General features: G+C 53.7%; 1 protein-coding gene across 31 annotated transcripts in view; it reads left to right on the top strand.

Moving 5' to 3' along the window:
* IQSEC1 (IQ motif and Sec7 domain ArfGEF 1) overlaps window positions 1-12529 on the top strand; it is a 353973-nt gene extending 341444 nt beyond the window's left edge. For 9 of the 31 annotated variants that reach the window (XM_070574590.1, XM_070574589.1, XM_070574595.1 and 6 more), the window contains 3 exons: window positions 601-777; window positions 6937-6986; window positions 8203-9150. In XM_070574590.1, the coding sequence (XP_070430691.1) occupies window positions 601-777; window positions 6937-6986; window positions 8203-8760 (785 nt within the window). In that variant the 3' untranslated portion in view covers window positions 8761-9150. Of the gene's footprint in view, window positions 1-600; window positions 778-6936; window positions 6987-8202; window positions 9151-10337 lie in introns of those variants that run through there. The other 22 variants (XM_070574597.1, XM_070574608.1, XM_070574605.1 and 19 more) reach the window with 3 other exon arrangements.
* Window positions 12530-15726: the final 3197 nt, after the last annotated feature.

The following is a 15726-nucleotide window of genomic DNA, read 5'->3' as shown; positions in this document are numbered from 1 at the left end:
GGGCCCCTGGTTCCCTGGTCACCCCATGGGACAAGAGCTTCCAGAGTCCTGGAGCTGAGTTCTTTGCACTTGCGCATGGCTGTTATCTATTGGTCTTCTGCATCATGGCCCGGCCAACTGATGGGGTCACAGCTGAGGCCATCCCCTGGGTTCCATTAAAGCTGATTATAACCCTGCTTCCCCTGGCTCCAAGCCTCACTCCTTGAAGGCACACGGGTGTCCCCACCTGTGGCCCCCATCTACGGCAAGGTCAAGTCAACCTTGCTTATCTCCAGACCCAGGCAAGTCTGTCTCCTTGTCAACCCTGGAGCCTGAAGCGACTGTCTTTCCCACAAACCACGGGGCCCTCTGGCCTCTCTGCCCTCCCTCCCAGGGTCTCCTTTCGGCTCCCTCTTTTTGAAGGTAGCCATTACACCTTCTCTTCCCAAGACAACCCTTGCTCCTTCCAGGCAGATGGCCATGTGGTGCAGTGCCAGCCCTGCACAAAGGGCTTTGGGCCTCTGTGTTGCCCTCCTGACGTGGGTCCTAGTCCTGTACCCACCCAGGCTGCCCTCTCCAGGCCGTGCTCCTCTCACTGGGCCCCTCGCCCCTCTGTTTCAGCGGAGCTCGAGAAGCAGAAGGGCGTTGTGCGGCCCAGCATGTCCCAGTGCTCCAGCCTCAAAAAGGAGTCAGGCAACGGGACGCTGAGCCGGGCCTGCCTGGACGACAGCTACACCAGTGGCGAGGGCCTCAAGCGCAGCGCCCTCAGCAGCTCCCTGCGGGACCTCTCCGAAGCGGGTAAGAGCTGGACCCAGGGCCAGCGTCCTAGCCCAATGCATGCAGGACTCAGACTGGGCATCAGCGGTGGGGCATGCGTTGTGCCCGGGAAGGGACTGAGGTGGTGGCCCCCAGTGGCAGGGCTCAAGCAGACCACTGTTTCCCGTGACCCTCCCAAACCACAGCAGCGTCTGACCTTACAGACAGGGCATCCCCAAAAGGCAAAAGGAACAGGACCGAACTGTCAGAGGCAGAACAGCCATGTTATCCCCACTCTCCCTTTCTTTTTCTCGGGGTTTTATTTATTCTTTTATTTATTTTCTGAAACTGCTCACACAGGGCAAGCCAGGCCGTGCTGACAGGTGTGTCCCGTGTACTCTGTGCTGCCACGTCCCTGTGTTTTATGCTGATGAATGAAATGGAGTGAAGCCCTCTAAACTGTCTGGAGATGTCCTCTCCCGCTGCCCCTGGTCTTGCTTTCCCCGCACAGGTCTTCCTGGGAAGCCCGGGCCTCCGTCCAGCCCAGAGGCGATGGCCACGGCTGGCTCTGGGATGTCAGGGGAGAGCCCTGGCAGAAACTGTGGTTTTTGTTGCTGTTGTTTCTTTGTTTCTGTGTGTGTTTAATTTGCTGCCAGCCTCTTAAACCCAAGCAAGCAGCACTCCTCAAGCCTCCCAGATTTCCCGGGGCAAGGTGTCCCTGGAGCGTCAGGGAGCAGGGAGCTTCTGTGGGCAGCCTTCACTGGCCTGGTCCTCTCAGCTGGGGCAGGTGAAGGAGGGAAGCGTGGGAGCAGAACCAGCCAGAACCTGTGAGCCCTGTTCCAGCCTGCTTTGCCTACTGGCGCTGCCAGAGGAGCTGTGAAGTGAGGGGTGCACCCCAGCAGCCCCTTACTCCCCGCCCTAGTCGTGTCTAGCTGGTCAGCTTCTCCAGGGAGGAGGCTCAGGGGCTACGAGGGAGCAGAGGTTGCAGGGCATTGTTGCACAGTGTGCGCGTGGCTGGGCCGGCCCTGTGGGCTCCCAGGACCCTAGGCTCTACCTACCCCGAGGCCCCGGGTGCCCCTCCCCAGGAGACTGACACAGCCCCTGATTGCTGAGGGACGATCTCAGGCCAAGATTGGCCTCCTCCCCTCCTAGGGGCTCGCTCACTCCACCCTGCCTCAGGCATCACCGCGTGGCCAGCTCTGGGCTCCCCTAAGAGAGCGGCTCATGACTCCATCCCACACCTGCCCCGCCAGCAGCACTGCCTGCTCCCTTCAGCTTATTCATTTTTCAGAAATTTTTTTTTCTCTTCTTTTTTTTTTTTTTTGAGTTAAATTTTTTCCTTTGCTTTTTTTGTCTTGTCTTTTTTTTTCATAGTAAAAATCAGCAATCCATCACCAGCATGAGGGTTAACCAGGGTTTCTCAACCCCAGCACTGTTGACATGTTGGGGCAGATAATTCCTTGCTCTGGGGACTGTCCTGTGCATGATGTTTAGCAGCATCCCTGGCCTCTCCCCACAAGATGCCAGTAATACTCCCCAGTCATGACCATCGTTAGTGTCTCTAGAAATTGCCAGGTGTCCTCAGTTGGCAAAATTGCCGCTGGTTGAGAAGCACTGGTGTCCCCATGGCTTGTTAAACCCAGATAAGCTTAAGTGGACAGCTCTGGGCCTCTGCTGGCTGGGGCCGAGCCTGTGTTTGAGTTTGTGCAGTGGGGCAGGCTCTGGCCTCTCTGTCCCCTGATGAAGCCCCTGGAGGGCCAGGGCCTGCCCTGTCCAGCCCCTCAGGGAGCAGTGGCTCTGTTGGAACCAAGGCTCTCAGCATGGCCAGCCACACCCACTCCGGGTCCTGGTAGTCAGGACCTCAGCTGTCCACTCTCTGCCAGAGCTTAGGGGTCAGACATACCCACGTGTGCAGGCCCACAGCCATGTGAGGGATGGAGCTCCAAGGGTTGGTTGATTGCCACTTACTGTTACTATTGCCATTGTCATTTGGGGATTCTGAGCTGAGAAGGACACCACTGATTGAGTCTTCTCAGGGCCTGAAGCCACAAGGAAAAGAATCCCCAGGAAAGAAAGCCCCCTGCACCCAGGGAGGTTGGAGGGCTAGGTGAGTCTAGCAGCTGCCAAGGCCCAGACTGGGGATGGGCCACCTGCAACCTCCAGAGGCAGACAGGCGAATGTCGGCAGGCTTCCCTGAAGATTCTGGGCTTGGCAGCTGGAGACGTGAAATTATCTGCTCTCCAGAGGCAGCATCACTCCCACCCCCCATGGCCCTCACCAAGAAGAGCTTGTCAAGAAGAGGCAAGGCCTTGGGGGCAGCCTCTCTGCTCAGGACACTCAGTGGTCGGCATGTCATCACTCTCAGAGCAGCTGCCCTGGCCTGCAGTCACACATGCATCCAGGAGACAGCACACAGGAACGTGGCCCCAGCCCGGCGTGAACCCTGGCCACGGGAGAAGCAGTTGCAGTTTGCTGGGCCTGGGGGAAGCCCAGCAGCAGATGCCTCCAGGAGCCCCTGACGTTCCAGAGCTAGAGGGAGGGGCCTGACCTCCAGCTCCAGCTCCCGGCTCAGCTTCCAGGCCTTGCCTTCTGTCTCTCCACATGGCCTTCCTTTGGCCAGGGCCCCAGGCTCATTTCAGTGGCACCAGAGCCCTGCTGGCCAGAAATCAAGGACCTGCAGGAACCGTGACCAGAGGCGTGACTGGGCCTTAGTCCCTTTCCCAGATCAGTCAAGTCCTGGTGCACACTGTCCATGGGTCTCTGAGTCCACAGCAGTCCCCACAGAGAGAACGTCTCCCAGGGGCTAAAAGACCTGTCTGCACCTGTCATCAGCCCAGGGGGAGACCTGCTGGGTCCTGCACCAGGGCCAGCCTCTCTGGGGAGAGTTGGCAGCTCTTGGCGACCAGTTTCCAAAGCAGCACCTGCTACCCAAGGACAGGCACTCTGCACAGGAAATGCACTGGGGCCACACTCAGGATGGCCACCGAAGCAGAACCCAGCAGAGGGCACACAGCACATGGGTTCTGGAGTAACATCCATGAGATCATCTCCCCTCCACCTGCCGCTCATGAGCTGTCAGGCCCTGGATAAGTTATATCTCTGGGCCTCAGTTTCCCCATCTGCAAGGTGGGGACTAGTACTGCACTCCAAGAATCTCTGTGAGAGTCAACGCCTGCAAAGCATTCAGAGCAAGGCCTGGCACAGCGTGCGTGGCTGTTGTCGCTGAGTGGGTGCCCCTCAGCCCCTAGCCTTGCTAAGGGCCAAAGCAAGACCTCTGGGCAGCGAGCCCTGCCTGGATCCTGTCCTGACGCTGAGAGCAGGGGAAGGCTGTGAAGAGCCGTGCCAGGAGCCCCTTCCACACATGGTCCTGATCCCAGCCGTGGCGGGCTGGCAGGGCCTGGTCTGGCTCTAGGAGAGGCTGGTCCAGGATCCAGAGGGAGGGGAGGTACCTGGACGGAGAGTGCAGTGAGGGGTGCGTGGCCACATGGGCACGAGCCCCTGTTCCGGCATGCTCCGCCTCCATGAGTAGATGGTGTGTGCTTGTGTGCACATGTGCACACCTGGACGCACGTCTGTAGTGGGCAGCTGTCTGTGGGTGTGCCTGGGGGCGGGGCTCTGGGACTGGAGCACAGAGCGCTCCTGTAGGGACACCCACGTCTCATGCGGATCTAGGAGGTTGGAAAGACGAATTCTAAGAAGCTCAGCGTCATTCAAAGACATCCAAGTTAACGCTCTCCTAGAAAAGCCAAACTCTTAAGTCTTGGCCCAAACTGGGAAGGGGGAGGGGGAGGAGGGTCTTGTTCAACTCCCGGTCAGCACCGTCTGAAGCCCCAGACCTAGCTCCAGGCCTGGCCCAAGTCCTTTCAGCAGCAGCAGGCGACTGGCATGTGCTGCTGGGCGCTGGCGGAGCAGGCTATCTTTCCTCCGTCTCTGGTGTTTAGTCAGTCAGAGGAGTCCCCAGGCCTAAGAGGGGCCAGAGAGCAATTTAAAAACCCCAAAGACAGCAGACGTCTGGGCTTAGCACTTCCACGTGGTACTGCAGCATCCCGAGTGTCTGATGCTTGTGGCCACCCCAGGAGGGAGGCATGCCCATTTCACAGATGCAGAAACGGCCATAAAGAATCGAAGGAGTGGGGCCGGCCCCGATGCCAAGTGGTTAGGTTCGCAGGGTTTCGCCAGTTGGGATCCTGGGCATGGACATGGCACCACTCATCAGGCCATGCTGAGGCGGCGTCCCACATAGCAGAGCCAGAAGGACCCACAACTAGGTAGGATATACAACTGTGTACTGGGGGGCTTTGGGGAGAAGAAGGGGGAAAAATGCATGAAATCTTAGGAAAATCACAATTAAATTAAAAAGGAAAAAAGAATCGAAGGAGTGCCAGATGAGGTCACCCCCCCCAGCCAAAGACCCTAGGGAGGCTAGACTCTAACTCTCTGTCTCCCTGGCCACTGTTGAGGCAGAAGACAGGAAGGGAAGACGCTCAGCCCCTCTTCTCGCACGTGAGGAAATGTGACCCTCATCTCTTCCGGCTGGGAACAAGCCAGGCCCTGCTGGTTCTCCTGGTCCTCAGCAGCTGGTAGAAAATGCTCTTGCCCACGTCCACTGTGTGGCCCTGTCCTGAATGACCTCTGAGACCCTCTCCCACATGCCAGAGTCCAGCAAGGCCTTCTCTGGAATCAAGACTCCCAGCTGGAACCCAGGGTTGGGATCAGCAGGCAAGGCAAAGGGACCAGACCACCCCAAGCCTGCTGTTGTATGCCCAGGACCAAGGCCCTGTCCCAGGCATGGCCCAGCATGCTCAGGTGCCACCGTGAGGCTCAGAGGACCCACAGACACCCTCTCCACCCAATGTGGGGCTGGGGTGTGGGCCACAGGGAGGCACATGGCAGTCTCCATCTTCTAGGCTCCTGGGCCTGGCTTGGGGCCAGCTCAGAAAGCAGCATGGCCAAGATTTCCAGCCTCAGAGTTGGATGGACAGACCTGGGTGTGAACTCTGCTGACTGTGGGAATTGAGCCAGTCAGTCCATCAGCCAGGGTCTCCATCTTTTCTTCCTTGGCATGGACAGAGGGACACCTGTCCTGCATCATTGCAGGGCTTGACCAAGAACTGGCATGGTGCTCAGCTCATGGCCAGGGCTGCACAAATGGAAGGCTAGAGAACGTCAAGAGGGAAAGCCTTTCTCTGCCCCCTCTTCACATCCATGTTCTCAGAGTGCTGGCCGGAGACCAGACCCCTAAGCTTGGGCAACATCATTCCCACTGGCGTCAATGTCCTGCAGAAATCCATGGAGAATCCTCTGGAGGGACTGTGGAGGCCTGGCTGGGCCCTGGGCATCCAGGACCAAGAGAAAGACTCAGCCTTCTTCTGACAGCCAACACATATTGCGTGCCTACTGTGTGCACTAGGGACATAAGAAGGCCTGGGCAGGGAGTCCTCACAGCTGAGGGAATGCTTGTGGCATCCAGAGAGGTGAGCCCACAGAGGGGAGGCAGGACTTCAGGCCCTGAGCGGAGGAAGGCCTCCCAGCAGCCCCCAGCCCTGTCTGCTGTGCCGGCCAGGGCACTACACAAACCAAACACCAGGCCCCAGAGGCACAGGCACATCTGATCCACCAAGGAGAAAAGTTTGGGGTGCAAGGTTCGGTTTCCTCCTAAGCACCAGTCCCACCCCGCCAGGAGCGGGAGGTGTGTGTGTCTGTACGTATGTGTGTCTGCGTGTATGCATACGTATATGAAATCCACTGAAAGCCAGGCCCCGCAGGACCTCATTTTGTTTGTTTTCAGCCATTGGAGAAGCTGCCCTCACCCTGTCCCCTGTCAGCAGATGGCTGAGGCCTGCTTGGTCTCCGGGTGTCGGGCCCCACCTGTGCCACCTGCCCCAGCCCCCGGAGGCCCCTCCCCACAGACTGCCCATTCCAGGAGAAGGGGTATAAACTTGGGGCTGGTTGAAAAAGAATCTTTTTTTTGCTTTTTGCTTATTAAAAGCCCCCTTTTTTGTTTTTTGTTTTTTTTTTTTTTAACTCATTTCTGCCCTGCCACCGGCTTCCCCACTGAGCCCTTCCTCCGACCCTCACACCTGGGCCTGCAGCAGGTGGGCCCCACACCTGAGCCTGGTGGCGGTGGCGGCCCAGTGCCCGGCAGGCAGCGCCGTGGCCTCGTGTCTGTGTCTAACCTCTGGTATTGCATGTTCTGGGCAGGGAAGCGAGGGCGTCGCAGCAGTGCGGGATCGCTAGAGAGCAATGTGGAAGTAAGTAGGAAGCGCCTCGTCCAGCTGGCTGTCGTGTGTCACCTCCCTACTCCTTGGTTTATATCTGTCGTCTTTGTTTTTTTGCTCTTCCTTCCCCTACTGCACAGAGGCGCAGACACGCCCGCCCCTGCCTGCCTCAGCCCGGTGCATGCCAGCCCCTCCACCTAGAACTGCTGCGCCTCCCACCGCTTGTTTGGGCTGGAACGGTGGGGGGTGGCTCTGGATTTTGTGTTCTAGTTCCTGCTTAACCCCTGTCCCCTGTGGTCCCCAGCATGGTTCACATTCCTGGCTTCCCGGCACTGCTCCTGGGAGGGAGGCAGCAGCCGCCGGGCACCCTCCACCCTCGCTGCTGGGGGTTTTGTGGATCTCTTGACTTCCACGCTCCGCCATCCCCATCGCTTCCTTCCTGGAGTCTTGATTGTCATGTGTCTGCAGTCAGGGCACCATGGAATTGCTTAGCTAGCTCGGGAGGAGGAGAGCCGTGAGAGAAAGGAAAGTTCAGTGTGGATTTCATGAGATTTCATTCATCTTCAACCATCTCTATATTACTGTTCACATCTTAACCTCAGCTTGCAGACCTTTTTGTTTCCTTCTTTTTACTTGTTTGGTTTGCTGTAGGTAGCTGCAGTGAAATGCCCAGGCAGCCCGCCCCCCAGGACCGGGTTTCCCGAGCCCCTCCTGTCCCTCTCGCCACCTTCCCAGAAGCCTCGGGACCCACACAGGCAGAGCAATGCGCTCAGACCCATTGAGAGGACCCAGGAGAGCTCAGAGTACAGTTTCAGCAGGAATGGGGTTCCTCATTGTGCACACCAGCCTGCCCCGCTCCACTCAGTACACGCCACTCAGACACCCCCAAACAAAGGGTCCGATCTGAAAGCTCAGGCTGCCTCTGTGACAGGGTGCTCGTCAGGATGGAGCAGGAGTCACACTTGTGCTGCTGCTGCTGCTGCCCAGAAGGGAGGGTTCCCTCCTCCCCTGCCCCAGCCCCGCTTTTCTCCCTGGAAGGCCACTTCTCAGGGTCCGTCCAGCCCCTCAGCAGTCTCGCCACAGTAGTGTGCGAGGACATGGCTCCTGAGTCCCCGTCCTCCGCAGCCAGCGAGTGAAACTAAGGCTTAGCAGTCAGTGGGGGAACTTTTACATTTTTTTTTTAAAAAATCATTCTGACATAAGTGATTTAAGATCTTTTAATTTTGATTTCTATGAATTTCCTTTTTAGGGGTCCATCATTAGCAGTCCTCACATGCGCCGGAGAGCTACATCAACACGAGAGTGTCCATCTCGCCCACACCAGACTATGCCTAATTCATCCTCCCTCCTGGGCTCCTTATTTGGGAGTAAGAGAGGGAAGCCCCCTCCCCAGGCCCACCTGCCCTCAGCCCCTCCCCAGCCACCCCCCCACCCGCCGGGCCTGCCCCACCCGCAGCACTCCTCCGCTGGCCATCACCAGGGGCCCACAGAGGGCCCACCACAGGCCCAGGTACATGGGCACCACACCCAGTACTGCCACATGCAGCAGAACCCACCCCCCTACCACCACCACCACCACTACCACCCCCCCCAGCACATCCAGCATGCACACCAGTACCACCATGGCCCCCACGGGGGGCATCCACCCTATGGGGCCCATGTGCACGGCCACCCACCGCTGCCCTCGGCCCACCTGGGCCACCCAGGCCACGTAGGCCATGCAGCGCATCACCACGGGCAGCCCCCCGCACCGCCGCCCCCTACCAGCAGCAAGGCCAAACCCAGCGGCATCAGCACAATTGTGTAGACAGCCTGTGCGGGGGTCCCAGACTCCCTGGAACAACTAACTGCACACCACACAGAGGCCCGCCCGGGGTGGCCAGCCTCGGGCCAGACCCAGGGCACTTGTGTTTCCATCTCTCCCCTCTGCTCCTCACAGCCGGACGGAGCCCCCTGAGCCCACAGGGCTTGCGTTGTAGGGAACAAAGCTCCTGATTTAATTTAATGTTGGCGTCCGGGCTCCATCTGCCTCAACCCGAGGGGTGGACCTCGGCCACCATCAGCCTCGAAGCCGTGACGCCGGCCAAGTAGGTCTTGAGCTGCCCCCAGCCCACTGCAGCCCTCAGCTCTCTGCCCGATTGTACACGCACATGAAACCCAGCCTAGGAAAAGAAGAAACGAGACACAAAACCAGAGAGAACAAAACAAAAACCCAACACTTGCTGCATTATTGCTCTTTTGTTGACAATGGGCAAAAAATTAAGTAGACCTGATATGGTTGATGAAAATACGTAAGTAAACTTTATATAATATAAATATATAAATATATAAATATATATATATATATACTGTATAGGTAGTATTTGTGTGTGAGAGGCAAGCGTTTCAGTCCACAGAATTAGCAATATAGACTTTACAAGGAGCTCCACTTACCTGATAGGAAGACAGGACCTTAGATGAATGTGTGAGAGAGTAGACCAAAAACTTAAATGCTAGGAACAAATTCAGATACTTCCATATTTTCATAAAAAGAAGAGAAGTCCCTCTAGGACTGGCTAAAACCTTTACGCAATCTTTACTAACTGTGCCAAGTAACATAGCATCTAACTGTTTAAAAAGTCCAATATTGCTTTGTATAAATCCTTATTTTATTAACAGAATACTATCATAAGTAATCAGTATTATTACTGCTCTGTTATTTCAGGTAAGCAAATAGATAAAATGCAGTAAACTACAGTAGCAACTCGGGACAACTAGTTCGGAACCAGTTGTCCTAGAATATTGGTTACACAGATGCTTAGACACTTTAATGGCTGCGATAACTGTGAATTCCCATGTTCCATATTTCTTTTACATGCATCTGATTTAATGCACACTCATTCCGAGTCCTCTGAGGGGGCACCCATACACGGCAGAAGTACTCATCTCCAACATGAAAGCGGCCAGCTCTCATCCTCGTCTCCCCAGCACCATAACTTACTCATCCTGTTCCAACCGCACCAGGCAGGAGCCCCGAGCGTGTTTCCACCAGGAACCGCTCTCGAACCTGAAGGCTGACTTTAGCGTTTAGCAGCCAGGGCGGTGTGTGTGTCTCCCGTTTTGTTTTCTGAGTGGTAGCCGTGACCATCGTAATTCCATGTAGCCATGTGCCAGCACAACCCCCTTGTCATCACCGTGGCCCATCTGACCCCGGCTGATGAGCACCGGCCTCGCCAGCGAAGCCCCTGCTACCTTCTCATGGTCCAGTTAGTTGCCAGGGCATCACATGACTCAGCTGTGCTCTTGTCGCTTCCGTGTTGTGGTGACACCATCCACTCCCCCAGGGGCCGGGCGCTGCACGCATCCGGTTCTGTGCCTGAGTCACCCACGGGCCGTACTTTGCAGTTTCAGCCTTTCGAGCCACTGCAGCCACCAGTGCTGTGCTCCTAAGCCGTGGGACCCGAGGACTGCCCCACGGCACCTGCCCAGGCGGAGAGCCCTTTCAGAAAGGGCGAAGCTAACGCAGGACTCTGCGGGCCGCGGGGCTCCGCGCTCCGTGGACAGCGTGGCGAGCCATGGCTGGACAGCAGGACGACAGAGGGGAGCCCACCCTGGCCGGCCAGCCGAGGGTTCTGCCCATTTCCCTCCCCACTCACCCCTTTCTCATATCATTGAGGTCACCATACCAGCAATCTGCAAACCGAGCACTTTGTTAATCTCCACGGAGAGCAAATACAGCAATTTAGAGTTTAGCGTTTTTTTAAAAGAAGTGTGACTTTAACCTGCCCGCCTTCATGTCCCCATCAGCGTAGTATTTCTCTCGGGCATCTGCTCAGAAAGAGAGAAATGAAAAGCACGGTGTGTCTGATCTGGCCCAGGCCAGGCTGGTGGGAGGCTCCCCGGTTCCACTGACTCCTAAATTCTTTGGTTTCCCTTCAGAGTCAGGCTCCCCGAGGCGTTCTCTGTCTTGCAGTGTAACAGATGTTGTTCTGACAAGGAAAAGTCGAATTGTGCTGCATGTCACCTGGCGTCAGTCGTGTGAGGCCACACTCTGTATTGTATATTTGCAAAATACATCAGTGTTACTGTTGACAAATAGTTGAAGTAAAGTGGTAACATATTAAATATGTCAGCTTTTCTTCACTCTCCTGTACCAATGGTAGAGTCTAACTGTAAACTCTAGGTTGTTCCAGAAAAGATGAGGCTGTTTGGTACAAGATTGCCCTTTCTGAAAGGACAGTCACTAAGGAAAAACAACAGAACCAACAATAAATCCGAGGGAGGGGCGGCTTCTCTCTTCATTGCCATCCTGCGTGCTCCACAGGCCATTCAGAACTCTGACCTCCAAAACTGTCACCGATGTGTCCTGAAGCTGTCAGGGTGCCACAGGGCCAGATGTAGTGAAATAGCTTCTTGAACAAATTCAGTTCTCGCATTTCCAGCTTCATTCAGTGTATCAGGTTCAGGTCAATGAGGTTTCATTGTTCTGTGTGTTTTGTTTACAAACTGTCATGGGAAGTGTTTCTAGCACACTGTCCCATTGAGGAGGCTGGAGCCACGCTGCACAAATCTTGTCTGGGAAGCAAAAGCTTCTGATAAACTGGTGTCCCCCATGTTGTTTCCATGGGACTGTTCCCCAGATCCCAACCGGTCACAGGGTCACAGCTGGGGGTACCTATCATTCACCCCCAGGATAGGAGGCAGGAGCGCCACCAGGACATTCGTGTCATCCTTTCTTACTGTCAGGACACACGGGACATTTTTCTCAAGTTGCACAAATTATTTCAATTATACAATAATTTCCGGCAGGAGCAGGGGACCCTTAGAGGAAGCGGCTGGTAGCATCACAAAAATCTTTTCTGGGACAACAATTAAATCATGTATTTGTATTTTAAGTTTACGAATGAATTGTACAACAATGTAAAAATAAAGTTCATCCTAATATGATGTGCACGTCTTGCTTAAAAATATCTTCAGTCAGCCAGTGTAGAGCGATTTTTCCATCACGCGCTGCATGCAGCAGAAGCCTCGTTTTTCTTTAAAATGAGCTGAAAAGACAGCAGATATGTAACCATGACCCTAGGTGTTGACTTGGCGCAAAGCTGCGTCTCCACAGGGAAGCATGCCTCTGACAGTTTTGTTGTAAAATATCATCACCTTTCCTGCCTGAAAAGTGAATAATTTTGTAAGTATTTTAAATAACAACAACAATTGAGGAAGCAGATTGTGAGGTGAATCAGCGTGCGGTGGGGGTGGCGAGGGGCGCGAGGGAGGAGCTCTGTCGGTTGTCCTGCGCGTGCCCGGCGGTGTCGGTGTTCTGTGTGCGGGCATGCTGGGGTCGCGCGCGGTGCCCGTCTCCTGAGAACGTCATTCACCTTCGAGTCGTTTTAAACACACAGAGTCAGGTCTCGAATGCAGACTGTTCAAAGACTTGCAGGGACCCCTCGCTCACGAGGAGCCCAGCACCCCCCGTGTGACTGGGGAGGAGAGGAGCGCTTTTGTTTTAATATGCACTCTGCCTGTGAGTAGTAAGACTCTATTGATGTAAAACCATAGCTGTGATCGTGTGGAGAAATCAAATAAATCCTTTAAAACTCTCGGGTTCCTACTTTCTCTGACAAGTCCAGCAGTTTCCCTGTCGGCCAGACACAGATCAGCTGGCAAGTTTGCCCATCCTTGTCGTGACTGCTCTGGGTACTGGCCTTCCTGGAGGACAGTGGACTGACTGTAACGTGAGGACGTCGATGTACAGATCACAACATAGGCACTGATAGACGATTTCAAGGGTATTTATAATTTCTAGCAACTTTCAATAAATTTTAGTGCTTTCATCGAGTTAGAGAGAGGAGCTGGATCCTGTGAAGTGTTGAGGTGGACTGGGAATGACTTCTGGGGGCAAGAAAACCCCGATGGCCCAGTCCCAAATGCTTGAAGAGATGATTGATGAAGTCAAGCTGCCCGTTTGTCCACGTGCTGGTTAATGTGATCTGCAAAAGCCAGGAAGGTGACGTCTGATCCCCCCGAACGAGGAGTTCTGTGAGAACAGGATTGGCTTGTACTGTTTCCCCTTTCCTGGACCCAAATTCAGTTCTAGAGAATACCACCTTAAAGTTTCAGTATGTATCATAAAATGAACTAAAAGTGGTAGATCTCATTTGTGGAAAAAACGTTAATTTTAATGACCAGATTTAGCTGTGGCCCACCCTTCGTAGAGAAGTGAATTCTGCTTGAAGGATGTTCTTAGCTTCCGCAGCTGGGCGGGTGTTCCTTTTCCAGGCCATTCAGGGGCTGTCCAGGAGGGGGAAGCTGGTTGTTCAAATTGCCCCACGTACTTGGCTCTGCTTCAGCCTCTGGTTGTGTGATGCCCAGGGCTGCCCCCGACCTGCTGCCTGATGGGGGTGAGCTGCTCAGCCGGTGCTTCGAGGTGATGGTTCTCTGAGTCTGCGTCTGTTTCCCCCCCACCAGACTGTGAGCTCCTCGAGGGCAAGGGGTGCATCTGACCCACTTCTCTGTGTCCATTGACTAGCACAGGACTGGTCTTGTCAAAATGCATCTGAAATGAATTGATGGGGGCGGGGCAAAACCACTGGCTGATCTTACAGTCTGTAAATCATCATCAAAAACATGGAAACTTGTTTGCTCTGCCCTCTGCTGCCCTTGACATCAACAAGTCTAGCTGGGGTCACAGGTGACACAGCAGGCCTCTAAATGAGCATTTCATGCTCACTGACTGTGTCCTTCCCCCCCTTGCCGCACATTTCTGGCGCTCGTTTCACTTGACCTCTCAGCAATTTTCGATATGTTCACGCATTCCTTCTTGAAATACTCTTTCCTTGGCATCTCTGAGCCCACACTCTCTTCTCCTCCTTTCTGGGGACTCCTTCACCGTCTCCTCTGCAGGCTGACGCTCCTCCGCGGTGCCATCGAGTGTTGCTGTCAGGCCCATGTCGGAGCCCTCTGCCTCCTCTCGCCTCCGAGTTTCGGTCTCCCTCCTGCACCCCTATTGCTTCCAAACTTGAATGGCCAGCTCAGACCTCTACTCTGAGCACCCATGTTCCCTTGGGTCTTCCAGCAGCACTTCAGACTATCTGCATGACCAAGTTCACGGTCATACACAGGCACTCATGAAACCAGGGCCTCTGCTGTGTTCCCTATTTTGGCAAATGGCATCACCATTGAGTTGTTTCAATCAGAACTTAGGAATTCTCCCTGGCAATAGGAACAATTGGGCAGTGGTTGGAGGCTTTCCTTATAGTGTTTTAACTTTGATCAAATGCATTTTAACATTTAGAGCATTTGGAAAGAACAGATTCATAAAAAGCAGGGAAAAAAAATCATCCACAATCCTATCACCCAAAAAAACATTATAATTGTTAGGTCTATTTCCTTCCCATCTTCTCTTCACATATTTCTGAGTTACCCAGCTCAGGTCTTCTGTACGTGTCCGAAAGAGTTTGTAAGTGTTATTTGGTGCGCCTCATGAAAAAAGAGTTTTCGCAATCAAGAACATAGAGGAAATGCTGGATTAGAAAAAGTTCAATCGATTTCTTCACTGCAAGACTTCTCAGAAGCTTTTAAAAGGCTGCTGTGCACTGTGACTGCCTGAAGGACAGCCTGTGCCACGTTTCCTAAACTAAAGTTAGGGAATCCTCTCGCATTCCATAGCATGCAGTTTAGTGAAAGTTTGTATGTGTAAGTTTTGCTCATTTTTTTCCTTAATATATTCTGATGTTATGAAAGACTCAGCAGTTTATAATGTGTGCATCATATGCATGTCCCAGGATGCATTTGCCAGGCAGATAGTTATTTTGGTGAACAAGGAACAGAAAAAGAAAGAATACTTTTCTGAGCAGATTTGGTGATTCTGGGAAAGATTTGGGACCTAGAGGAGCTGGACACCATGGAATCTAACTTTAGTGGGGAGTTCCTGGGATGACCGGTGACACTGTTTTGGTAATTCTGGGTAGCCACGTGTCACCTGAGATGCTGCTTGATTCAGTATATTCAATTCAGTGCTCACTTTCCAAGGAACGCATCTCACTTTGCAGCACAGAGTTGGCCTGCAGCAGAGATTCACTGGCTGGCTGATGGCGGGCGTATTCGGAAGGCTATTTACCATCACCCCTACTGTGTAGCTTCATGACTTTTAAGGTCCTTTTAGGGAAATCTTTTCTTCCCTTTCTGTTATTTCTGACCACACTCTGCCACCTCCACAATGTGACCAGTGTCCTATGTGGGAAAAGTTCATTTAAATCTGAAAGACAGGAACTAAAACACTTTAGTTGTCATAGAAAGCATTCTAAAATAAAAATGCCAGAGGATAATCGAGGCCACCTAAATTGGAATCTCTTCCCACGTCCTTCAGGAACTGTTTAGAAAAAAGAACAAATAAAATCACCTATAGCTCAGACCTACAGTGTCACCAGGAAAGAGTGAAAACCACACATTTTAATGAAAAGTCAGTGGGAAAATAAGCATCGTAGACTAGCAGAGTTGACATCAAGTTCCATCCCAGAATATAGATCCAGGTGGGAACTGCACAGAAAAGAGGAATGGCATGGTCCTGATGGTGGTAGAAACAGATAACATCCACTGGGGTTCATGCCCATACAGAGAGAGAATGACCCTGCATGGAGAAATGCAGAAAGGAGAATTGAGACCTGGTGGAATCCAAAGGAAAACACTTGGAAAAGTTGTGGGACCAGAGGTGGCAGAAGGCACTGCTTCTGGGAGAGGGAAGCACCTAGGAAAAGGAAGATTCCCCTTGGAGACCTGGTGATGGTCCTGCTTGGAA

Source organism: Equus przewalskii, chromosome 15 (genome assembly GCF_037783145.1).
Source record: "Equus przewalskii isolate Varuska chromosome 15, EquPr2, whole genome shotgun sequence".
NCBI lineage: Eukaryota > Metazoa > Chordata > Mammalia > Perissodactyla > Equidae > Equus > Equus przewalskii.
The sequence above is the reverse complement of the archived record's forward strand: the minus strand, read 5'-3'. Positions and strand labels throughout refer to the sequence as shown.